Genomic DNA, 27,071 nt, shown 5'->3' on the forward strand with positions numbered 1-27,071 from the left:
TTGATATATTTAAAAACAAACTAAAAAAAAAAAAAAAAAAAAAGTAATAAATTAAAACAACAAAAATAATTGAAGGGAAAAAAATATTAAAAAGAAAAGTGAGTATAATAAAGATAATTAGAATATTAAAAAAAATTGTTAATAGTTTCCTTATATAATTTTATTTACTTTTATTGTTAAAAAAATTCTTAAATATCAATTTAAAAAAAAATAAATAAATAAAAAAGAAGTTTTCTTTAAAAGTTACATTTTTTCATTAATATAATTTAATAAGTTCATAGAAGAACTCATATAGATACATTTTTTTTTTTTAAAGTTAAATGTATTATATCATATGAAGATAAACACCATAAAAGTAAAATCTGGTGAATTAAAAGAATCATAATAATAATAGAAGCTCAGTTTTTTAATGTAATTTTTATAAAATAATTAATTTAGAATTTTTTTGATTTTTTTTTTTTTTTTTATTTCATGTTTAATTCTTTTTCACATCATTTTTTAAATACACTATTATCTGAGAATAGCATTTTTCAAACTGGTATTTTTAGAAGACTTATTTTTATTAACATTGTTCTTAATATTATTTATTTTATATATTTTAAATGGAAAAATATATTAAAATATGATATTTAATTTTTTTTAATGTTGTATTAATAACAAAGATAATGATAATAAATTTTAGCTGTTTTTACAATTTATTAAAAAATAAAATTATAAAAAGATGATATTTATATTTAAAATTAAGTCTAAATAAGTAAAATATTGTAGAAATTTTAGTATAAATACAGGATAATGTAATTAATAATAGTATATATTTAAGAAAAAAAAAAAAAGTAAAAACATAATTTTATGTATGATATGTATAGTTCATTAGATAAAATATATTTTTTTTTTTTTTTTTTTTTAAGGGTAAATTCAATTCAGTTCTAATTTAATATAAATTTCTAAAAAACATACAAATATACACATATATGTATATGTATGTGAATTAGGTAAATTGTAAAAAGAAAGTAATAAATACTAATCTATTAAAGGCAAAATAATAATAGTCATATCTTTTATATTACTATTTTCAGTAGACATATAAACAGAGTGGACATTATGTATTAATTTTTTAGATGATTCGAATAAAGAATTATTATTGGATTTGTTAAAAAGAAATTCAACTAAATTATGTGAATTATATACTTGACTTATTGTATGACTAACTAATATTAGGAATCCACTTGTGTGAATATTTAATTTAATATCAATAATATCTGGAATATTTGATAAACCATAATTACTGAAATTAAATAAACCTATTGCTTTTGTTATATTTAAAGTTTTTAAATCATTTTTTTCATTAAATTTATTTAAATAATCTATATTTTTCCATGTATTTTTATTTTCATTTTCTGAATCGTCATTTATTATACACCCATAGGAAAGTATTCTTTCTTTTTCTTCTTTATTTAAAACATCATGTTTTTTTGTAATTAATATTGTTTCATAGAGTGCATTACTAATATGATGATTTTTTGTATCTTCTTTCTTTTTTCCATCAATATTTTTAACTAGAATTGTTTGTATATTTCCAATATTAAGTATTGTTAAAAGTTCATGTTTCTTTGAGTAAGCACAAACACACAAAGAACAACCAGAATTAAACGATTCTTGTAAATTTATTTTTATATAATTATTTGTATCATTTATTGATGATAATAATATATATTCGATTTGGTCAGATAACCAAATATTTCTTTTATTTTCATAAACATTTTTTAAATTTCTCAATATTGTTTTTAATAAATGAAAAACAATATTGTCACACACACTTACACTATTTTTACCTGTACCTGAAATAATTCCTGCAATTTTTAACTCATAAGCTTGGATAAAAAAATATTGTTCATAATTATTAAAATATATGTAATCATTATTATTTTTTGATTTATAATACTCATTTTGATTTCCTCTCATACAAACTACAGAAAAAGAATTCATTATATTTTCCTTTTTTTCAAACTTTGGTATAATTTCAATTTTTTTTAGTTTAAAATTTTTTTCTACTGCATTTCTATCACTCAGTTTTCCATGAGCACAATATATGTTACTACTCACTTCTTTTTCTTTTAAATTTTTAATTACATTCTCTTTTATAATACTATTAGAACAATTTTCATTATTTTTATCTATATCATATAAAAAGTTTTCTTGTATTATACTGCTATTTAATTTTTTTTTTTTATATAATAAATCTTCATGTCTATTTTTGATAAAACTTTCATTTTCAGAGTCCTCTTTTTTCCAACTTTCTTCTGTAATTTTTACATTTGTATTTAAAATATTTTGTCTGTTTTTATTTTTGTCAAATAATTTAAGTTTAATGTTAGATAAAGGAATGTCTTTTTTTAAGATATGCAAATTTCTTTCATTAACAATTTCATAAGATTCACTTAATGGTAGCAAATCTAACAATTGTTTATAATTAGATTCCTCTAATTCTTCTCTTCTGGTACAACAATCTTTTATTACTTTTATTGCATTTAATAAATGTTTCATAATTTTTTTTTAATTATTACATAAAAAAAGGAAAATTCTTACTTTAAAAAAAAAAAGTAAAATAAAATATGAATATACATTTATAAAAGAGAATTTTAATAAAGCATCAATAAAAAAGTACTTACTATTTTAATTAGGATATTAAAACTTAACGCTCAACTGTAGTTTTTATCATACAAAAAAAATAAAAGAAAAAATAAAAAATGTGAAGCACACACATAAAATAAGTGTTTTTTTATGTTCTTAAGAAGAATGTTAGATCTTATATTTTATATTTTAAAGTCTATTACAGTTATAAAAAAATTATAAATTAATAATAGAAGTTATAAATCAATTTTAATTCTTACATTTTATAAACAAAAAAAAAAAAAAAAAAAAAAATTTTCATCTCATTTCTTCTTATAAAACATAAAAAGATGAATGAAAAAATAATGAACTCATTTTTTTTTTTTTTTAAATAAATTCTAGAAAAATTCATTTTTATTGAATAAATAAAAAAAAGTCTATTGTTCTTAATGATATTGAATTAATAATAAGTGAGAAACTTCAAATTTCTTTTTAGGGAAATAATTATATTAATCTCTTAATTATTTAACTCATAAATTTTATGTTTAAATTTAAAAATTTTTCGAGTTACAAAAAGTACATTATATATAAGTTTTATGTATATACAACATATGGAGAATAAAACTTTATGAAAAAAAAAAAAAGGAAAAAATAAGTGACATTAGTATATCTATTCCCAATTTTAAATAAATTATAAAATAAAAACTTGCAAAAAAGTTGAGAATACACTTAAAGGTAATAGAAATATATGAGTTAAAAAAATGTGTAATTTTATTAGTATCTCATATGTATAGAATTTCTTTTTTATAACTTATCTATATATTCGAATTATTAGAAATTTTATTTTTTCTAAAAAGACTTATTCACTTTTTTTTTTAAATTAATTTTTACTTATATGTTTTATTCTTTAGTACCATTTATTTTACAAAATATGGTAAGATTAAATTTAATATATTACAATGTAAGTTTTATTAACCTACTGATGAAGAAACAAGATATAGTAATATGATAAAATGTAGAATGAAAACGAAAAAAATAAACAAAATGTTTCAAATCATATAATCATAATTTATTTTTTATTTAACCTTTCTTTAAAGTAGAATAATTAATATAAAAAAGAATTTGTATTTTTTTTTTGAAAAATTTCTTTTTTAATATATAAAAAAGAAAAATATACAAAAATACTTATATATTTTAAATATTAAAAATAATACTTATAAAAAAAAATGTATATAGGCTTCTTTTTATTGTTTTAATAGAAAAAAAAATATTCAAATTTTTATTTTAGAATAACTGTTTTATTAATAACTTTTAATTATTCTATTTATATTTCAGTTTTTCTTTTTTTTCACTTTTTTTTAATTTTATTTTAAATTACAATAATCTTTAATTATAAATTTAAAACATGTATTTTCTTGTATTTTCTAAGTAAAATTTTAAAAATTTATTATACTAGAGCTTTTTATTTAAATATAATATTACCAACTTCAATTCTTTTTTTTTTTTTTTTTTTTTCTCTTTCCCATATACTAAATAGTATTTATATTTCTCCTTATAAAAATGTGTAAAAATATTTTGTTATTAATAGATTAAATGGTAATAAAAAAGAAAATGTATTTGCATATAATAAAATGTATTTGCTTTTATTATTCATAAAAAATTATAAAAAAAAAAAAAAAAAAGTTCTAAATAAAAAAAATGAAAAACCATAAGTATAATAAAAAGAATAATTTTTTCCATGAAAATATAAAATTTTTTACTTTTCACAAATAAAGTTTTGAAATATTGAAATCTGAAAGAAGTTATTTTGCATGTATATGTGTCGAAATATATGAAATATTTTATCCTTAATATACTTGTGCATTCTTTTTTTATTTTTTAAAAAAATCCTATTTTTACTTAGAAGTAAAAGAGTTGAATCTATATATTATATTTATTTAAAATAATATATATATATAAAGAGTATGTTAAAATAGTTTCCTTTTTTAGGAGTACAAATATATGTTTTTTTCTTTTTCTTTTTCTTTCTTTCAATATTTTTTTTTCATTATTCTTTTTCTTTTTTTTTTTATCTTCTCTTTTTCATTTTCTTTTTTCTTTGTTTTTTTTTTTTTTTTATATTTAAATAATTTAAGGATAATATAACCTAAAATTAAAATAAAAAATTAGCAAATAAAGTTTTGCTTTGTATTATTGTCTTTAAGAAATATAAGTGTGCAAAAAAATATATAAATATATTTTTTTTTTTTAAAATAACGTGGTTTTCTATTTATTTGTCTCTTCACATTTAAACCTAAGGAATATATATATTTCATTTTTTTTTATTAGATAATTATTATATATATATTATATTTACATAAGTTTTTCTTTTTGCTTTTTTTTTTTTTTTTTTTTTTTATTATTTACGAATTTGTTAAATGAATATATTCAAAAAAATAAAAATTAATGGGTTCATATAGATTTATTAACTAAAAATTTGAATCTGTCTTTATTTTATTTTTGAGCTATACTCATTAATTATTATAACAATATATAATTAGATATACTGACTAATATATATTATATTTATTTATTTATTTTTTTTTTTTCATAACAGTAATAATATGTATGTTATTTAAAAAAATTAATAATATTTATAGATTTTAAATAATATTGTTTCTTACATAATAAAATAATAAAAAAAAAAAAAAAAAGGGAAAAGAAATGATAAATATAAACAATATATATAAGAAATATAAAATATTTCTTTAAAATAGAAAGAATAAATATTTAACATTTTTTTAAACATTTTTTCATGAATTAACATATAACTTGGAATAATATTATTACTAAAAAAAAAAAAAATACAAAACTTTAACTAAATAAATATTATATATATATAAACACATGTATATATTTATATAAATATATATATATATAACTTTTTATTTAAAGTATATTTTATTATTATTTATTATTCTTTCTTAATTTTATTATCTTATCTATTTAATAGAATTCTTAATTTTTATAAAAAAGTAAATTATTTTGTTTTATTATTCTTTATATTTTTAATTTAGTTTAATATATCTAAAAATGAGAGAAGTTATTAGCATACATGTAGGTCAGGCAGGTATTCAAATAGGAAATGCTTGCTGGTAATAATTAGAAAAAAAATAAATAAAAACATATCAAGTCATTGAATAAAATATTAATTTTTTATTATGTGAGTAGATATAATATCATTACAATTATATTTTACTATAATTAATATAAAAAATAAAAGTTAACATATATATATATATATATATATATATATTTTTTCTATTTAAATTTATATATATTTGTATATTTTTTAAATTTGTTAGGGAATTATTTTGTTTAGAACATGGAATTCAACCAGATGGTCAGATGCCAAGTGATCAGGTAGTAGCAGGAGGAGATGATGCATTCAACACATTTTTTTCAGAAACAGGAGCAGGAAAACATGTAAAAATATATTTTTAATTCAAAATAAACTACATTTATATTTTTTTTGCAATTTTGATAGAAAAAAAAAAACTATTTAGAAATTATAATTATTTTATTATAATAAACTCAATTTATTAAATATTTAAAATATATATATATATACTTATGTTAATATTTTTTTTTTTAGGTCCCACGTTGTGTATTTGTTGATTTGGAACCCACTGTTGTTGATGAAGTAAGAACTGGAACTTATCGTCAATTATTTCATCCTGAACAATTAATATCAGGAAAGGAAGATGCAGCAAATAATTTTGCTAGAGGACATTATACTATAGGCAAAGAAATTGTTGATATATGTTTAGATAGAGTCAGAAAATTAGCTGATAATTGTACAGGATTACAAGGATTTTTAATGTTTAATGCAGTAGGAGGAGGAACAGGAAGTGGTCTTGGATGTTTATTATTAGAAAGACTAGCAATTGATTATGGAAAAAAATCCAAATTAAATTTTTGTTCTTGGCCATCTCCTCAAGTATCCACTGCTGTAGTTGAACCATATAACTCAGTTTTATCAACACATTCTTTATTGGAACATACTGATGTTGCTATTATGCTTGATAATGAAGCTATTTATGATATATGTAAAAAAAATTTAGATATAGAAAGACCAACTTATACTAATTTAAATAGGCTTATAGCCCAAGTTATTTCATCTTTAACTGCATCATTAAGATTTGATGGTGCATTAAATGTTGATGTAACAGAATTTCAAACTAATTTAGTACCTTATCCTCGAATTCATTTTATGCTTTCATCTTATGCTCCTATTATAAGTGCAGAAAAAGCATATCACGAACAATTATCAGTATCAGAAATAACTAATTCAGCATTCGAACCTGCTTCTATGATGGCTAAATGTGATCCTAGACATGGTAAATATATGGCTTGTTGTTTAATGTACAGAGGAGATGTCGTACCAAAAGATGTAAATGCAGCTGTTGCTACTATAAAAACAAAGAGATCAATTCAATTTGTTGATTGGTGTCCTACTGGATTTAAATGTGGTATTAATTATCAACCACCTACTGTTGTTCCAGGAGGTGATTTAGCAAAAGTTATGAGAGCAGTTTGTATGATTAGTAATTCTACCGCTATTGCTGAAGTGTTTTCAAGAATGGATCAAAAATTTGATTTAATGTATGCAAAAAGAGCTTTTGTTCATTGGTATGTGGGAGAAGGAATGGAGGAAGGGGAGTTTAGTGAAGCAAGAGAAGATTTAGCTGCCTTAGAAAAAGACTATGAAGAAGTTGGTATTGAATCAAATGAGGGTGAAGGAGAAGATGAAGGATATGAATAAACTATATCATTTCTTCATATTATATTTATTATTTATATCATAAATATATTTTTAACATCTTTACACAAATTTTATATATAATATTTTTGTAACTTTAAAAAGATACACTTAAAGAATTTATATACATATATATATATATATATATATAAATTATTCTTTATGATACATAAACAGTATCATAAAAAAAAAAAAAAAAAAAAAAAAAGAATTTATATAAAATAGTTGTAAAAAAAAAATAGATAAAAACAAAGTAATAAATAAATATATAAAATACAATTAATAACCAATTTAAATGATTCAATATTTTGACATAATTTTCAAATTTTTTTTTAAAAGAATATGTACACTTCTAATATTATGACATAATGACTAAATTTTTTTTTTATTTTTTTAAAGAGTATAAATTAGTCTAACGAACAAATGCAAACTTATTTTTACACTTTTATATAAAGTTATCGTTACTATTTTATTTGCTAAATATTATTGAAATTCCTTATTTCTCTATTTTATTACTATCTTTTTTGTAGATTAAAAATAATATTCTTTAATATATAGTTTATTAATAACCTTGTTAATTTTTATTTTTTCTCTTTTAATTTATAAATATATAAAATGGAAAAAATATTTATGTCAACAGTAATATATATTAATAAAATAATAACAATGATAAACATGCATAATTTATAGCGATCTTTACGTTTTTTTTTTTCTCTTTTTTTTTTTTTTATATTAGCGTTTTTAGAATATCCTATGTATTTTAAATAATAGAATAATATCTATATGATTAAAATAAAGTATAAATGAATTTTTTAAAAGGAACAATAAGTTATTATTACTCCAAATGTTTATATAAAAAAAAGGGAATTTATTTAAAATATATTTATATTATTATTATTTATGGAATATTTTTAAATATATAAAATTAACATAAGCACCGTTATTAATATTATATATATAGAAAAGGATTTTTCTTTGAAAAATAGAGTACTACGTTTTATTACATTTTAACTATTCTCTTTTTACATTACACAGGGTATAATGATTCAGTATTGAGAAAATAAAAAATGAAAACATAAAAAATAAATTATAAATTTTAATTATATCTTTTTATTTTTCATTTTTATTATTAAAAGCTTTTATTTTACTAAAATTTATAACACAAAAACTTTTAAATGTGAAGGTAAAAATTATATTTGTGCTGTGGAGTTATGAGGGGTTTTTTACTGATTTTTTTTGTATGTATCAATTTAAAATGCTAATTAATAAATAAAAATTTTAAGAAAAAAGAACTTTTATCTTTATTTTTAAAATAAATAAAGAATAGTTAAATAAAATATAAAAAAAAAAATAAAAAGCTTTACTTATTATATAATTCTTTAGTTGATTGTAGCACAAAAGTGTTATTTAAAAAAAATATATTTTTTTACTTGTTCCTTTGCATACAAAAAAAAAAAAAAAAAAAAAAAAAAAAAAAAAAAAAAAACTTAAATCTATAAATTTTTATTTTGCAGATATAATTTATAAAAATTACTTTTTATAAAAGCATAAATTCATAATTTTTTTTTTAAAATTAAAAAAAAAAAAAATTTCCATGTAGTATTAAAAAATCATCAAATATAATTAAATATTGATTTATTAACCTTTTTATTTTATTTTATGAGATTAAGTAAAACATGGTAATTTCTTAAAAATAAAAAAAAATATATACAAAAATATATAATTATATCTATATATTTTTTTTTTTTTTTTTTATACATTTACATAATTGTATTTCTTTTTTATTATTTTTTTTTTTCAGTATATATATATATTTTCTTTTAATGTATACATTTATATATTGTTACATATTTATATTCTTAAGAATATTAAAATGAAATAAGAAAAGATAAATGAATATCTTTGTATTTTTATAATTATTTAATAATATTTATTTTTATGAGTTGTTTCTTTTTTTTATAATGTTCTTATTTTTAATTGTTTTATATTATATATTTATAATATATTAATTTACGTGCGTAAAATAGAATGCCCTTATATATATATATATATATATATAAATGTTTGAATATTTGAATATTGATTTTTTTTTTTTTTTTTTTTAGGCAGAAGAATTTACTGAAGAAATAGTTACAGTAAACAAAAGGTTATTAGAACCAATTCCTTTTGTAAGGACAAATAATTGTATAAAAGATGTAGATGCAGAATTATTTATTAAATCTTATGCAAATTATTTAAAATTACATAATAAAATAACATTTCCTAAATGGTGTAATTTTGTTAAAACTGGTAAAGGAAGAAAATTAGCCCCTTTAAATGAAGATTGGTATTTTATTAAAGCTTCAAGTATATTAAGAAGATTATATTTACATCCAGATATAGGAATTGGACATTTGAGAAGGCAATTCAGTTATAAGCAAAGGAGAGGAGTTGCACCTAATCATACAAGTTTAGCAAGTGGAAAAATTTTAAGATCCATTTTACAACAATTTGAGAATATAGGTTATGTAGAACAAAACCCAAAGAAAAAAGGAAGAAGATTAACAACAAAAGGAGAAAATGCCATAAATAACTTTGCTAGATATATCAACAAAAAAGTATATAAATTAGATAAAGAATAAAATAATTAAAAAATATATATGCTATGTAAGTTTTAAATATATGTTTTCATTTAAAAAAAAAAAAAAAAAAAAAAAATGCAATTTCCTTATCATTATCGTAAAATTAATAATTATTAATAATAAATATATATGTTAAAAAAATAAAAAAAAAAAAAATAACATTTACATACTTATATATACACATATATTTATATATATAATTCTAAAAGAAGAAAAACCAAGAAAGTTTCACATTTTTAAAATAAAATTATTACTATTGCTTAAAAATTAAATAAAAAATATTTATTATATATTGGTATCATATATACTTTTTTTTTTTTTTTTTTTTTTATCCTTTATGCTTTCAATTTTTTTAAAAACTATATATTGTGGAATGGAAGAAAACAAGTATAGACATATATATGTAAAATTTTAATTTATTAAAAAATTTTTTCATATATAATAATTATAATATTCTTAGATAAATAATGAAAAGTAAAGCTTATTTAATTAAAAAAGGGAAAAAAAAAATAATAACAACAAATCATTTTATTAATAAATTATGTATTTATAATAAATTATAAATTTCTTAAGATGAATAAAAATTAACTTTTATTTTCTTTAAAAAAAATTTGATTAAAAATGATGTTTTAAAAAATACTCATTTTTATATATAATTTAATTACGTGAATAAATAGTATAAATAAAAATTCATTGGTGTGGTTATTGTTTTAATTAGGTAAACATAAAATAATAATCAGAAAACTTTAATTCATTGAATGTTCTTCATTTAGAGCAGTTGTATATATTTTTATTCATTTTTTTTAAAAAAGGAAACTTATTTTATTTATTTTAAATTTATTTTGTTTTTGTTATAATTAAAATTGATAACATATATGTATTATCAACATATGACAAAAAAAGGAATAAAAATCAAAACAATTTGTTAATAATAATAATAGTAATAATAATAATAATAATAATTTGTGAAATATTTAAAAAAATAATAACATTTATACTTTAGATAAAAAAAAATAGTATTTACTATTTTTAAATATAAAAGTATTTTTTTTTTTTTTTTTGTTTTCTAGTTTGATCACATTTATTTTTATTTTTTCTGGATTATAAAAAAAAAAAAAAAAATTTCAATTTTAGTGTAAATTTTGTATTTGACGAAGATTTTTTTTTTTTTTTTTTTTTCTAACAAAATCAAATATTTTTAATTAAAATTGATAAACATATATTTTTTTTTCTATATCACTTTATATCATAATTTTCTTTGTTTTTAATATTTATTTTTATTTATTTTACTTTTTTTTAAATTTTTATTTATATTTTTATTCTTATTCTTTTATTTTTTTTTTTTTTTTTTTTGAATTATTATTTTTTCATGTTTTATATTTTATTTTATTTTTTTTTTTTGTGGTACAAAAAATGAAATGATATTAATCTTTTTGTGTTGAAATAATTTTATATAAATAAAAATATACACAGTCACATTTGTAGGTAATATTGTAAATTAAAAAAAAAAAAAAAAAAAGAATAGTATAAGTTTTTAATATAATTACAAATAGATAAAAGGAAAATATTTTAGCAGTTGGCATAATAAATTTTACTCATTATTATTTTTAATTGAAAAGAGATAAAAAAAAATGATTTATGAAGAAACAATTTTTGTTTTTAAAGAAAAGCCATTTTACGAGAACAGAAATAATTTTTAGAACAATTTATTATTAATATGTATTTAATAAATTAATATTTCATGCAAATATAAAAAAAGAAAAAAAAAAAAATATATCTGAAAATAATAAAGAGGCATATATGTTTTTATTTTTATTTTAATTTTTTTTTTTTTTTTTTTTTTGAGAGAATTGAAATAGTTTTATAATTTCTTTTTGTAAAAAACAAAATGGCGGAGGAATATGAAAAGTTTAAAAGGTTTGAATATCGTATGAATTCAAACTTAGTTTTACAAAGAGAAGGTCCAATACCTAATCATAATGAACCTACTGGTGAGAGTGAAAGTTTAGTTGGAAAGATAAAATATAAAATGGGTGATAAAGTAGAATATAGTAAGCCAAAAGATATAATAAATAAAGATGATTATAGAAGATATAAAAGAAAAGATAATTTTGTTGATAAAAAAAGTAAGAAAATAAAAAGAAGTATTAAAGAAAAAAGTGTTTTGAATATTAATATTCATGATATATTTTTATACAAACCAACTACTAAATACACTGAACAAATATTTAGTAAAATACTGAGTAATGTTAGAAATATGATTGGTGATAATACTGGTGATATTATTAACAGTGCATGTAACGAAATAATATATATTTTAAAAAGTGATAATTTAAATGATGAAGAAAAAAAAAAAGAAGTAGAAAATGCATTAGAGGTTAATATAACTGACGAAAAATTTATAGAGTTAAACAATTTATCTAAGGAAATATATGATTTTAATAAAAAAGAAGAAAATGAAGATATTGAAAATGAAGAAGGTGTTGCTGTTGTTTTTGAGGAAGAGGATGATTATTATGATATGAGAAAAGGAAGAAAAGATATAAATGAAAAAAGAGATGATTTAAGTGATATAAATGAGTTAAGTGATGATAATGAAGAAGAGGAAGAAGATGAAGATGAAGAAGAAGATGAAGAAGAAGAAGAAGAAGAAGATAGTGAAGAAGATGATGATGAGATGAGTGAAAAAGGAAGCAAAGGTATAAATGATAGTGAAGAAGAAAGAACTGATGAAGAAGAAGAAAAAAAAAAAAAGACAAAATATAAACATAAAGAAAATAAAAATAAAGATGATAAAGAAAATGATAGTGATCAAAATGTTAATGATGATATAGAAAAAAGAAAAAAAAAAAAAGAAAAAGAAATTATGTATATTAAAAAAAAAAAAAAAAAATTTGAAAATCATTTAAGTTTAAAAAATGTTAATAAAGATTTCAATTATAAAAATAAAGATTTAGAAAGTTATGATTTAGATACCAATTCAATTGATGCTCATTGGTTACAGAGAGAATTAAATAAAATATTCACTGATCCATCCTTATGCTTAGAGAAAGAAAAAGAAGTGTTAAATATTTTAAAAATATATGATATACAAGAATGTGAAAATAAACTTGTTAATATATTAAAATATGAAAATTTTTCTATTGCTAAATTGTTGATCAAAAATAGATGGAAAATTTATTATTGCACTTTATTAGGTCAGGCACAAACAGAAAAAGAAAAAAATGAAATAATGGAACAAATGAATAAAACAGAAGAAGGAGAAGAAATATTAGAAGAACTCAAAAATTTTAAAAATGTAAAAAAGAATAAGCAAAGTGAATTTGCAAAAACAATGAGAAAAGAAGCAGATAATTTATTTAATAAGAAAAGATATGAAAATGATAAAAAAAATTCATTTTTAGAACAAAAGGTAATACATGATGATGACGAAGTAAGGGATAGAGAAGAGGAAGATAAATTAAATCCGAATTTTTATAACTCTGAAATGGGGGATAAAGATGACAAAGAGATGAATGAAGATGATGATGAATATGATGATGATGATGATGATGATGATGATGAAGATGATGAGGAGGATGAGGAGGATGAGGATGAAGATGAAGAAGATAATGAAAAAAAGAAAAAAAAAAGTAATCAGCATAAATCTGATAATCTAGATTTAAATGTTGATATAAAAAAAGGGAAGAAAAATAAAAAAATATCAGATTCATATCTGGATAATTTTAAAGGAAAATATATAGATTTAGAAAAAATGGAAATAAAACAAAAAAATAATGATTTTTTTAATAAAGAAGTTATATTACCATCAGATAGTAAAAGAATAGAAAATAAGGATTATGATGAAATTATAATTACTAGTATGAAGGATAATAATGGAAATTCTAATAAAAAGAAAAATAATAAATATAATTATTACACATGTCCAGATGAAGTAAAATTGATTTCTATTAATGAATTGCCTGAATGGACTCATGAAATTTTTACATGTGTTAATATAAATAAATTAAATGCAATACAATCAAAAGTATATAATATAGCATTTAATAAATATGAAGAAAATATGTTAATTTGTGCACCAACAGGATCAGGAAAAACTAATATTGCTTTGCTATGTATATTAAATGTTATTAATAATTATAGATTAAAAAGTGGAAATATTGATAGAAAGAATTTTAAAATAATATATATATCCCCTATGAAAGCTTTAGTTAATGAACAAGTTCAATCTTTTAATTTGAGATTAAAATGTCTAAATATAAAAGTAAGTGAATTAACAGGAGATGTTCATTTAAGTAGTAAAGAAATAGATGATAGCCAAATTATTGTAATGACACCAGAAAAATTTGAAATTATAAGTCGTAAATGGAATGAAAAAATATTATTACAAAAAATAAAATTAATTATATTTGATGAAATTCATTTGCTTAATGAAAGTAGAGGAAATATTTTGGAAAGTATCATAACACGTATAAATAGATATATAGATAATACGTTGATATATGATCAGGCTTCAGAAGAAAATAATACCTTTAGCAAAGAAAAGAATTCTTTTGATAATAAGGATAATAACATGATTATGCAAAAAAAAAAAATACGATTAGTTGGCTTATCAGCTACATTGCCTAATTATGAAGATGTAGGATTATTTCTGAGAGCAGATTTACGTAAGGGAGTTTTTTATTTTGATTATTCTTTTAGACCAGTTCAACTAGAGCAGTACTATATTGGAATAAAAGAAAAAAAAGGAATAAAAAAGTATGCATTAATGAATGAGTTAACATATGAAAAAGTATTAGAAGAAGCAGGAAAAAATCAGATATTAATTTTTGTTCATAGCAGAAAAGAAACGTATAGAACTGCAAAAATATTAATTGACAAATTTATGAAAAGTGATAATCTAAGCAAATTTTTAATTGATAAAAAAATATCTACAGAAATTCTTTTATCAGAAAAAGAAGCCATAGTTAATGATGAATTAAAAGAAATTCTTCCTTTTGGTTTTGGTATACATCATGCAGGATTAAAAAGAACTGATAGAAAGTTAGTGGAAGATTTATTTTCTGATAGGCATCTACAAGTTTTAGTTTCCACTAGTACATTAGCATGGGGTATTAATTTACCTGCACATACAGTTATTATAAAAGGAACAAGTGTATATAATATTAACATAGGGGATTTTGATGAATTATCACCCATGGATATATTACAAATGGTTGGAAGATCAGGAAGACCACAGTATGATAAAAGTGGTAAGGCTATAATTATTACCGATCATAAAAATTTACAGTTGTACCTATCTTTAAATAATGAGCAATTATATATTGAATCTACATTATCAAGTAACATTGTGAATGTAATAAATGCTGAAATTGTTTTAAAAAATATACAAAATTTTAAAGATGCTATTAATTGGTTTAAGTATACATATATGCACATACGTATGATAAAAAATCCGTCATTATATGGTGTTACAGTCAGTGATAAATACAATACTCATGAATATTTAAATAATAAAGATAATTATGACATGTTAATGCAAAAAATAAATAAAAGAATTTGTAACATTATTTATTCGTCTTTTTTAATACTAGAAAAATATGATTTAATAAAATATAATAAAAAATTAAATAGTGTAAGTAGTACCTACATAGGTAAAATTAGTAGTTACTATTATATAGATTATAAATCAATAGATTTGTATAACAAAAAATTAAGTAAATATACTAATGAAATTGATTTACTAAAAATATTCACAATGAGTGAGGAATTTAAGAATATATATATTCGAGAAGAAGAAAAAGTAGAGTTATCAATACTTATGGAAAAATTGCCTATACCAGTAAAGGAATCTATTAATATTCCTTTTACAAAGATAAATATACTTTTACAATTATATTTATCAAATATAACTTTAAGTGGTTATATAATTAATGCCGATTTAGTATACATTCATCAAAATGCATTGCGTATTTTTCGTTCCTTTTTTGAAATATCCTTGAAAAAAAATTCTTATAATTTAATTTCATTAACTTTGAAATTTGCTAAGATGATTGAAAGGAGAATGTGGAGTACTATGACCCCATTAAGGCAGTTTGGTTTATTAAGTAATGAATTAATTCGAATTATTGAAAAAAAAAATATAAGTTTCAAGAATTATATATCTATGAATTTAAATGAGTATATAACAATTTTTAAAAATAAAAAAATTGCAAAAAATATCTATAAATTAGTTCATCATTTCCCAAAAATTGAATTAAATGCATATATACAACCAATTAACCATAAAATTTTAAAAGTAGAGTTAAATATAACACCTGATTTTATATATAATCCTAAATATCATGGCTATTTTATGTTGTTTTGGGTATTTGTGTTTGATATATCTAACGAAAATATATTACATTATGATTTATTTACTTTAAAAAAAAATTATAAAAGTAATTTGTTAACTGGTAAAGAAGAAAAAGATTTGTATTCTGATAGTTTAGATGAACATTTACTAACTTTTTATTTACCTATAAACGAAAATCCATTTTATATAGTTAAGGTTATTTCAGATAAATGGCTAGAATGTGAATGCACCATTAATTTATACCTTAATGATTTAATTTTACCATCGAAAAATTTTTATTCCACTCAGTTATTAGACCTACAGCCACTACCAATAAATTCGCTAAAATTTGATTTAGCAAAAAGATTCTTTTTAAATAGAAATATAGAATATTTTAGTCCAATTAACACTCAAATTTTTTCATCAGTTTACGAAAATAAAGGAAATGTTATTATATGCAGTTCTACCTCAAAATACTATTTAATACCAGTGGAACTTGCGATTATAAAAATGATAAAATTTTTATTTGAATTAAATAGTTATATTAAAAAATATATTAAAAAAGAAGAAGATTTGTTGAAAATAATTAATGATAAAAAGCTAACAGATATTATTTATAATAATCCTTTAGAACTTGTTAAAGTAGTCTATATTGCTCCACTTGAAGAGATTGTTTTAAAAACATACAAAAATTGGATATCTTTTAAAAATACATTTAATTTATCAATGTGTATTTTAAGTGGAGATATTCAAGTAGATATGAAACTATTGCAAAAAAATAATATTGTTTTATGTACGCCAGATAAATATGATAATATTTCTAAAAAGTGGAGAAGAAAAAAAATTTTACAAAATGTTAATTTATATATTTTTGATCATATTGAATTATTAGATACACCAAGTGGAGCTATAATGGAAATAGTAATCAGTAGAATAAGATATATATCAACACAATTACAATTAAATAAATCTCAAACAAAAAGTAGTAAAACGAATGATAATATTTTATCTCTTGAGGAATTACATATAGGAGAAGATGAAGAAAACATTATTCAAAACATAAATAAATTACAAAATTTGAATATTGATAATATATATGATAATATAGGTTTAAATAGAATTTTATGTTTATCTAGTTGTTCTTTATATAACTGTAAAGATTTCTCTGAATGGATTGGGTGCAAAAAAAATGATTATTATAACTTTTTGTCAACAGTTAGAAATATCCCAATAGAAATATATTTACACGCAGTTAATATAATGAATAAGCAAAATAGATATATATCTATGCAAAGGCAAGTATATCAAAATATAAGAAAGTTAAAAAAAAAAAAAAATGTAATTATATTTGTTACAGAGCCAAAATTGTGTAAAACCTTAGCTTTAGATTTAATTTTATCTGCATATAACGATAATTATAATTTTTATTCTATTTTTCAAAATTACGAAACATCTAATAAAAGAGAAGAAGATAATTTTGACAAAAAGAGTGATTATATGAATAACAATGAATTTTATGAAGCTGAACTTCATTCCTTAAAAAAAGAAAGAAATTTGAATATTCAAGAAATAATTGAGAATAACATGTCAGAAATAGATAATTTGAAAAAATATTGTAATAAAAAACAAAACAAAACAATAAAAGAAACGTATGAAGGGTCAAAAATTGAATCAAAAAGGGAAGATATATTTGATTATATATATGATAAAATGCTTGTAGAATTTATGAAAAAAGGTATATGCTATTTGCATAACAATATGACAGAAATAGAAAGAAAAATAGTGGAGATGCTATTTGATAAAAAGGCGATACAAATTTTAATAGTTTGTTATGATTACATCTATAGTTTAAATGCATATGGTAATAATATTATCATATTAGACACAATAATAACTCATTTTAATAATAAAGAAGAGGATTATTCTATTCAAAATATATTAGAAATGATAAGTTATGCTGGGAGGGAAAATGAAGATGTAAAATCATATGTTTACATCTATACATATGTAACAAAAAAGGAGTATTACAAAAATTTTATTTATGAACCATTAACTGTAGAATCAAACATTGAGGATTATTTACCAAATTTTTTAAATAATGAAATAGTAATGAGTACAATTGAAAATTTTCAAGATGCTATTGATTGGTTAACATGGTCTTTTTTTTATAGAAGAATTAAAAAAAATCCTAATTACTATGGTTTAAAAGGTATATCAAATGAACATATATCTGATTACTTATCTGAATTAATTGAAAATAACATGGAATTATTATCTTTTGCTAATTGTATACATATTGAAGAACAGACTATGAATATAAAACCATATAATTTAGGTATTATATCTTCTTTTTACAATATAGATTATCACACTATTCAATTTTTTAATCAATACATATTGTCATTAAAAACATTAAAAAAAAGTAAAATTTTTGAAATAGTATGTTTATCCAACATTTTCAATGATATTTTGAAAATTAACACATACGATATATATTTATGCTTAAAAATAGCTAAAAATTGCAATATTGAAGTTACGTATGAATTTTTAAAGTTATCTTTAAATTATGAAAATTTTTTAAAAAATGAGGATGGTAATAATAAGGAAACTGACAAATCTGAAGAAAATAAAAAAGATCATTATATTAATTTATTAAATTTTATTGCTGTTCCGACATATTTCACAGCTAATTTAAAAGCCTTAATAATTTTACATGCACACATAAATAGATACAGCATACCTGTAAATTATATTGAAGAAACTAAAAATATTTTATTAAAAACATTTAAATTAATTAATTCATTAATTGATGTTATAAGTAGTAATAATATTTTGAACTTTTGTCTTTTTGTAATGGAAGTTTCTCAATTATTAACTCAAAGTTTAAAAAGTACAGAAGAATCTAACTTGTACCAATTGCCATACTTTGATGCTGATCTAGTAAAAAATGCAAAAGATGTAGGAATAATGGATGTTTATGACCTAATTAATGCAGAAGATGATAAAAGAGATATTTTATTAAAGCATTTAAATGACAATCAAAAAAGTGAAATAGCCAATGTGTGTAATATCTTTCCTATAATAGAAGTTCAATATGAAATTGATTTAAATAGATCGTACAAGGTGAATGAAATTGCTCAATTAAATTTATCAATTGAAAGAGATCTAACAGATGATGCAATTAATTTTGCTCATTCTTTGTTTTTACCTTTTGAGAAGGAAGAAATGTGGTGGATAGTTGTAGGTATTAAAAAAATGAATTTGCTTTTATCAATTAAAAAAATATCTTTGCTAAAATCAATTAATAATATCAAAATAAATTTCGAATTACCTGATAAACCAAATCTTTATGATATTGTAATTTATGTAATAAATGATTCTTATATTGGTTGTGATCAAGAATATGAATTTCAAATTAATGTAGAAGAATAATTAACAAAAAGATTAATTCTTCTCATTCTAAAATTATTATAATAAATATATATATATATATAAATTCCTTTTTATAAAAGTTCTTCTTATTTAAATAGTGTTAATTTTAATAAATATTAAAAAAGAAATAGAAAAAAAAAAAAAAAAAAAAAATGTTTTTTTATTTATTATATCATTTTCTTTTTTAATTATTAAGCATAGGGTAATTTATAGCATTTATTCTTACATATTTATTATTTAATTTTTTTGTTATAATAAAACAATCATTCTTAGAATACTTAAAAATTTTTATTTTACAATTGTTTTAAATAAAAAAAATTCTTTTATTTTAAATAATGAAAAAGTTATTTGAATATTTATAAAAAAAAAAAAAAAAAAAAAAATTAATAAAAGCCAAATTGGCCATAAAGATCTCTTATCACATAATGGATAAAAATGTGAAGAATTTACTTTTATGTGTGTGTATAAATAATAAAGATAATATAATTTACTTTCATTTATATTTTAACAAAAAATAAAAAAAAAAAAAAAAAGTGTTATTTATAACTTTATTAAAGAGATAACAAAAATAAAGCATATATTATTTTTAAAATGGAAAAATTATATAAAAAAAAAAAATATACATATATATTTTTAAAACTTTTTAATAAATGTAAAGTTGTTATATGATTTAATTATTTTTTATTTATTTTATCATAATTTATTGTCTCATAAAAATGTTTAAATAAAGGATTGCATTTTTTATCATCATTATGTAAATGCATACAATAGAATAAATTAGCGTAGTTATCAAAAAATAATTTTGTAAACTTTATATTATCATTGTTATTCGATATACTATATTTATAACCTTGTAATTTATATGATTCTGTTAAGGTATTCTGACATTTTTTATTTCCTTCTTTTAATATTTTATCTAATTCTTCAAAATTTGCATTGTCATTAATAGTACTACCTATACACATAAATTTTTTTATATCATAATAATTGTCATTTTGTTTTTGTTTAAAATATTTTTCTTTATTGTATATAGAAGGAGAATCCAAAACTTCATAAACAATATCACTTAATTTAGAATAATCAGTAGTTAAAGCCATATTAATTCAATCAAATTAAAAAAAAAAAAAAAGAAGAAGAATAAAAAATAAAAACAGAAGATTACATAAATAGTTTAAAGAAAAAAAAAAAAAAAAAATTACACAAATTAATATTTTATTTTTTGTTCATAAAAATAAGTTAAAGTATAATTTAAATAATAACATAAATACATTAACTGTGCATAAATATATTTTAAGATAAAAGGGATATATTTTGTTACAAAAAAATATTTAATGATTCACAAAACTATAAAAAATATTACTTAAAAATAATATATTTGTTAATGATAAAATTAAGAAATGAATTACTTAAAATAATAATATATATATATATAAAACAGAATTATTTTATGAAAAAAAAGAAAAAAAAATTTTGATTAGAAAAAGAAATTAAATTTTCTCAGCATGTATTTTTTAAAAACAATAAAAATTTTATATACAAAATAAGAAATTAAATAAATAAAAAAAAATATATACATATACATTTATGTTAATTATAGGATCTTTTTAATTTTACAAAAAATTTTATAAAATTAATTTCTTTTTTTTTTTAATTTTTAAAATTTATATGCAAATTTTTTTTTATTTCTCTAATATATAAAAAATTTTATAATATTTATCAGAAAAGAATAATTTGAATTAAAGTATTATTAAAAAAATTGAGATGAATATTTAAGATAACATGATAAAATTATATTTTTTATTTTTTTTATATAACCTTTTTAACAATTTTAATTGTAATACCACAGAGGCTTATACATATATATATTAGCTACATATATAAAGGATTTTAAGTATATTACAAATATATAATTTTAGAAAAAAACGGAAGTATAATAATATACAACATATAATTTGTTTTTCTTTTCTTTTCTTTCTTTTTTTTTTTTCTTCATAATAATATATAAAACATTTGGAATAATATAAATTTTCAGGGTATTTGTTTAAAAGAAATAAAAAAATTTAGAAAAAATATATAAATAAAAAAGGAATATTATGAAGAAAAATAAAGTAAAAAATTTCTTAATTTGAAAAATATATATATAAGTTATTAGAATTTTTTTTTTTTTTTTTTTTTTTTGTTTATTAATCATATAAAAAGTAATAAAATAAAATATGTAAATAAATTGTAAAATATATATATAATAAAAAAGAAGAAATATGTAGAAAAATAAATTTAGAAATATAGTATATATATATAAGAACTAATATATGTTTTGAAGGTGAAGTTAGTAAAACATTTACAAAATATAGGAACATTTTCATGTTTAATAATATAATTTAGATATTGACTACAATACTATATAAGCATAAAAATATATGTTATAAAGTTTCAGGAATTTTTGTTTTTTTAATTAAGTATATATTTTAAAAATTATTTATAAGTTTTTTTTATTTTTCTTATGTTTATTTGAAGAGTATAAAAAAAAAACATGGAAAAGGATGATTATTATAAATCTTCTGAAAAGTATGAAATATGCACGAGTTTTGAAAATATAGGAATTGATGAAGGTTTATTAAGAGGAATTTATGCATATGGATTTGAAAAACCATCAGCAATTCAGCAAAGAGGTATAAAACCAATTTTAAGTGGAAGAGATGTTATTTTACAGAGTCAAAGTGGAACAGGGAAGACGTGTGTTTTTGCATTGGGTGCTTTGAATTGTGTTAACAGAAATTTAAATGAAACACAAGTAATTATTTTATCCCCAACTAGAGAATTAGCAGAACAAACACAGAAAGTATGTTTAGCTTTAGCTGATTATATTCATGTAACTATTTATTGTTGTATTGGAGGAAAAAAAATTAGTGATGATATAAAAGCATTAAATAATGGTGTTCATATTATTAGTGGAACTCCAGGAAGAATATACCATATGCTTAATTTAAGACATTTAAAGTGCAAATATATTAAACAGTTAGTTATAGATGAAGCAGATGAAATGTTAAATAAAGGATTTAAAGAACAAGTGTATGATATTTATAGATTTTTATCTCCCAATACTCAGATTATATTATCCTCAGCTACTTTACCACAAGAAGTATTAGAAATAACTAATAAATTTATGCATAAACCTGTGAAAATTTTAGTTAAAAGAGATGAATTAACTTTAGAAGGTATTAAACAATTTTTTGTATCAATTGAAAAAGAACAATGGAAATATGAAACCTTGGCAGATTTATATGAAAGTTTAACTATTACACAGGCTGTCGTATTTTGCAATACTAAACTAAAAGTAGATTGGTTAACAAAAAAAATGCTAGAATCAAATTTTACTGTGTGTAAAATGCATGCAGGAATGAGTCAAAGTGAAAGAGATGATATTATGTTGAAATTTAGACAATGTAAATTTCGCGTTTTAATATCGACAGATATATGGGGAAGAGGTTTAGATGTACAAGAAGTTTCATTAGTTGTTAATTATGATTTACCGAATTCAAGAGAAAGTTATATTCACAGAATTGGTAGAAGTGGAAGATTTGGAAGAAAAGGGGTTGCTATTAATTTTGTAAAAAATGATGATATAAAAATTTTAAGAGATATTGAACAATATTATTCCACGCAGATTGATGAAATGCCTATGAACATAACAGAATTACTGTAAAAAAAGAAAAAAAAAAGAAGAAAAATAAATAAATTTTAAATAATAAAATAATTTTTTTTTTATTATTTTAATACCTTATATATTAGTTTATTATGAAAAATTTATTTTTAGATTTATATAATTTAAATAATTGTTATTAAAATTATTCAATGTAAATATTTTAGTCTTAAATTTTAATTTTTTCTAGTAATATATATGTATGTGGCAGAAATCAATTTTATTGTTCATTTTTCTTCATTTATACTAAATTATTTAATTAAAAATTACGCTCCTTTATTATATACATATTTATAATTCTTTTTATTTTCATTTTACATTTCCATTATGTACTATATTTTACACATATATACACCATGTCCTTTGATATCATTCCTACATTTTTGAATTTAATTCTTTTTTTTTTTTTTTCATATTCATTATGATATTATTTGCTTAAATGCTTTAAAATATAATTTTTATTTTTTGTTACGTTATTTATTTTACTTATATTCTTTCTTTTTTTTTTTTTTTTTTAAAATTAAAAATAATTAAGAAGGAATAATATTTTTATAAAAATTAAATTAAAAAAAAGATATTATTGAGTATTTTCCTAATGAAATTTTTTTTTTTGTTTTCAGAAGTTTTAATGAAATTTTATCTATTTAGAAATATTAACTTATAAATTATATTTTTTTTTTTTTTTGTAGAAAAAATTTATGCATGAAATTAAAAATAGAGGAAAAAAAAAAAAAAGAAAAATTATATATATATTTTTTTGTGTAATATAAAAAAATATTAGATATATAAAAAGAAAAAAAAAAAAAAAAAAAAAAATAAAAAAATATTATCTTTATTATTTTTTTTGTAGTCTAAAATACCAAAAATTACCATAATAGTTCACGCTATAATAAATACATATTTATTTATGTTACACATTCATTCTTTTTTTTATAATATCTTTTGTTTGAAAATAAAATCGATTATATATTTATATAAAAAAAAAAAAAAAAAAAAAAAAAATTAACTCAATTATTTTGTATTTTACTTTCCTTCTATAATTTTTTTTATAACATGATTAGAAGAATATTAAAAAAAAAAAGATTAATCACTTTTTTGTTTCTTTTCTTATACTTCACAAATTTAGAAGAAAAGTTCATAAAAAAGGAAGTGGAAAAAATTCCGTTTGTAAGCATTTTCCCATATACTAAAAAATATAAAAATAATTTTTTTTTATCAGTACTACTATATGTGAAAAAAATGCGGGTAGAATTTCACAATTCCTTATTAAAAAGAATAAATCTGAATAATTTTTTTGTTTCTTCTAAAGTTATATATGGGTTATATGATGATGAAAATATTAGTAAATTTTCTAATTTTTGTTATTCAAAAAGTTCGAAAAAGGGAATTTTGATACTGTCTAATTTATTCATACCTAATTCTAAGCTTCTAATATTGGATAAAACAGATGATGAAATATATAATTATGCAAAAAATAAAAAAGGAAAAAAATGTGAAGACTTAGAGAAAGAAGCTTTATTTACACATTCATTCAAAGACATTCCATCTGAATTTTTAAATTCGTCTTATTTTATATATGAAACAAATATAGACCAAGAATTAACAGAAAAATATTTAAATTTTATTTTAATTAATTGTGGAAATAAGATTAAAAATGCTTTCAAAATAGAGTTTAGAAATAATATTAATTTTTTAAAAAATCATTTTTCATGCGAAGAGCAAGGTATAGAATCACACTTTTCTTATAGTAGAAACATATATTAACTTTATTATGTATTTTTTTTTAAAATTTTATTATAATTCTTTTATATATATATTATACTTATGTAGGTTTAATTGAAATACATATGCTATTAACTGTTATATTAATTGTATTATCTTTAGTATACTTTAGAAAAAGAGAAAAATTAACTCAAATAAATAGCACATTAGGAGAATCTATTAATTGTGCATTTCTATTTTTCTTTTTTTCTAATTTATTTTATTCTATTCATTTAATTTCTTATGCTTCCAATGGTTCTGGATTTAGTATTCTCAAAGTGCTAAGCCAAATATATGAATCTATATTTGATTGTTTTATAATTACAATAATATTTTATATGTATAATAAAAACAATAATAAAAAATTTGAAGAAACTTTTAAGTTATCTTTTACATATTCAATATTAAAATTCATTTATATATTATTTGAAATACAAAATCATCAAGATTTAAATTTATATTCCACATTACATTCTGGTAATAATTATATCAAATAAAAAAAAAAAAAAAAAAAAGACAAAAAAAAATTTCCAATTGCAAAAAAATTTTATTACTTTTATAATAATCATTTATATAGACGCATAATAAAATTTTTTTTTTTTTTTTATAGCTATAGGTTTCCCTTTTATTGTGAACAGAATCATTGTTGCAAGTATATTAATAAACAATTTGTTTTTATTAAATTATAAAAAATAATATATAATTTGTTTCTTATAGATATATATATTTGCATATATCTTCCATTACTATTTTAATATTAGCATTTTTTTTATTATAAATACTGTTATTAATATTATTATTATTATTATATTAAATATTATTAATTTATTTTTTTCAGTATTAATTTATATAAATGGAAATAAACTTTTAAAAGAAAAAAAAGATTTAAATGAAAAATTTTTCATTCTTTTTGATACACTTTTGTTAGAATAAAAAAATATAACACATCAAAAAAAAAATCTATTAAAACTAAGCTAAATGATTGTATACTTAAATAACTTCCTTTTTTATATATCTTGTATATATATATATTTTTTTTTTTTATAGATATAACATATGGATATTATCAATACCTGTTCATTATTTTTTTATGAAAAATTCTTCATTGTAAATAAAGAGAATATAAATTTAAAGAAAAAATGTTTAAATAAATTTTATTTTTTAAAAAATTATCTAAAACTATATTATATATTAATATTTAATAAAATATTCTTAATTTTATATTTATGAATATAGAAGTATATATATTACTACATAATATATAAATCTTTTTTTTTTTTTTTTTTTTTTTTGTAGGCATTTTACTCATTTGTTTATCCATTTTGTTAATCTTTTTATCCTAATTTGTAACAATTAATATATATATATTTAATATATTAATAAAAAATACATAAAACTTGAATAAGTTTTAAATAAAAATTTACACAATAATATATATATTTTTTTTTCATAGATTTAGTTTATAATTTATCACAAAAGAAATATGAAATTTTAGATTCAAAGCATCCTTATTTAGACTTATAACTATTTAAGTATAAAAATTTTAATTGGTAAAATTATTTAATTAAATAAATGAGTATATTTAATTTTTTTCTTTTTTTTTTTTTTTTTTTTTAAATTTTTAAATTAAATTATTATAAGTAGTTTTTAATTTTTTTTTTATTATTTTTATTCTTAAAAATTATTAAAATAAAATTTTCATAAAAACTTTCATTTTTTTTTTTTTTTTTTATTTTATTATTTTATTTTTTTTTTTTTTTTTTTTTTTTTTTTTTAAATTTTTAAATTAAATTATTATAAGTAGTTTTTTTT

General features: G+C 18.3%; 7 protein-coding genes across 7 annotated transcripts; 5 read left to right on the top strand and 2 right to left on the bottom strand.

The window, feature by feature from the left end:
- Window positions 1-1,020: 1,020 nt before the first annotated feature.
- On the bottom strand, window positions 1,021-2,544 carry PGAL8A_00192400 (serine/threonine protein phosphatase, putative; the record flags this gene model as incomplete). Its single annotated transcript, XM_028670605.1, has 1 exon — window positions 1,021-2,544. The coding sequence occupies one exon, from the start codon at window positions 2,542-2,544 to the stop codon at window positions 1,021-1,023; it is 1,524 nt and encodes a 507-aa protein (XP_028527341.1).
- A 3,138-nt stretch (window positions 2,545-5,682) lies between these two features.
- PGAL8A_00192500 (alpha tubulin 2, putative) lies at window positions 5,683-7,414 on the top strand (the record flags this gene model as incomplete). The annotated part of the gene is made up of 3 exons (XM_028670606.1): window positions 5,683-5,744; window positions 5,955-6,075; window positions 6,245-7,414. 3 exons carry the CDS (start codon window positions 5,683-5,685, stop codon window positions 7,412-7,414), a joined length of 1,353 nt encoding a protein of 450 aa, XP_028527342.1.
- Window positions 7,415-9,087: 1,673 nt separating this feature from the next.
- On the top strand, window positions 9,088-10,032 carry RPS19 (40S ribosomal protein S19, putative; the record flags this gene model as incomplete). Its single annotated transcript, XM_028670607.1, has 2 exons — window positions 9,088-9,090; window positions 9,517-10,032. The coding sequence occupies 2 exons, from the start codon at window positions 9,088-9,090 to the stop codon at window positions 10,030-10,032; spliced, it is 519 nt and encodes a 172-aa protein (XP_028527343.1).
- A 1,888-nt stretch (window positions 10,033-11,920) lies between these two features.
- Window positions 11,921-19,798, top strand: BRR2 (pre-mRNA-splicing helicase BRR2, putative; the record flags this gene model as incomplete). The annotated part of the gene is made up of 1 exon (XM_028670608.1): window positions 11,921-19,798. The coding sequence occupies one exon, from the start codon at window positions 11,921-11,923 to the stop codon at window positions 19,796-19,798; it is 7,878 nt and encodes a 2,625-aa protein (XP_028527344.1).
- A 674-nt stretch (window positions 19,799-20,472) lies between these two features.
- PGAL8A_00192800 (conserved Plasmodium protein, unknown function) lies at window positions 20,473-20,895 on the bottom strand (the record flags this gene model as incomplete). The annotated part of the gene is made up of 1 exon (XM_028670609.1): window positions 20,473-20,895. The coding sequence occupies one exon, from the start codon at window positions 20,893-20,895 to the stop codon at window positions 20,473-20,475; it is 423 nt and encodes a 140-aa protein (XP_028527345.1).
- Window positions 20,896-22,328: 1,433 nt separating this feature from the next.
- On the top strand, window positions 22,329-23,501 carry PGAL8A_00192900 (eukaryotic initiation factor, putative; the record flags this gene model as incomplete). Its single annotated transcript, XM_028670611.1, has 1 exon — window positions 22,329-23,501. The coding sequence occupies one exon, from the start codon at window positions 22,329-22,331 to the stop codon at window positions 23,499-23,501; it is 1,173 nt and encodes a 390-aa protein (XP_028527346.1).
- A 1,050-nt stretch (window positions 23,502-24,551) lies between these two features.
- Window positions 24,552-26,783, top strand: PGAL8A_00193000 (serpentine receptor, putative; the record flags this gene model as incomplete). Its single annotated transcript, XM_028670612.1, has 7 exons — window positions 24,552-25,221; window positions 25,329-25,736; window positions 25,870-25,911; window positions 26,098-26,182; window positions 26,307-26,366; window positions 26,556-26,605; window positions 26,713-26,783. 7 exons carry the CDS (start codon window positions 24,552-24,554, stop codon window positions 26,781-26,783), a joined length of 1,386 nt encoding a protein of 461 aa, XP_028527347.1.
- Between the last annotated feature and the right edge of the window lie 288 nt (window positions 26,784-27,071).

This window comes from Plasmodium gallinaceum (assembly GCF_900005855.1).
Source record: "Plasmodium gallinaceum strain 8A genome assembly, contig: PGAL8A_v1_74, whole genome shotgun sequence".
NCBI lineage: Eukaryota > Apicomplexa > Aconoidasida > Haemosporida > Plasmodiidae > Plasmodium > Plasmodium gallinaceum.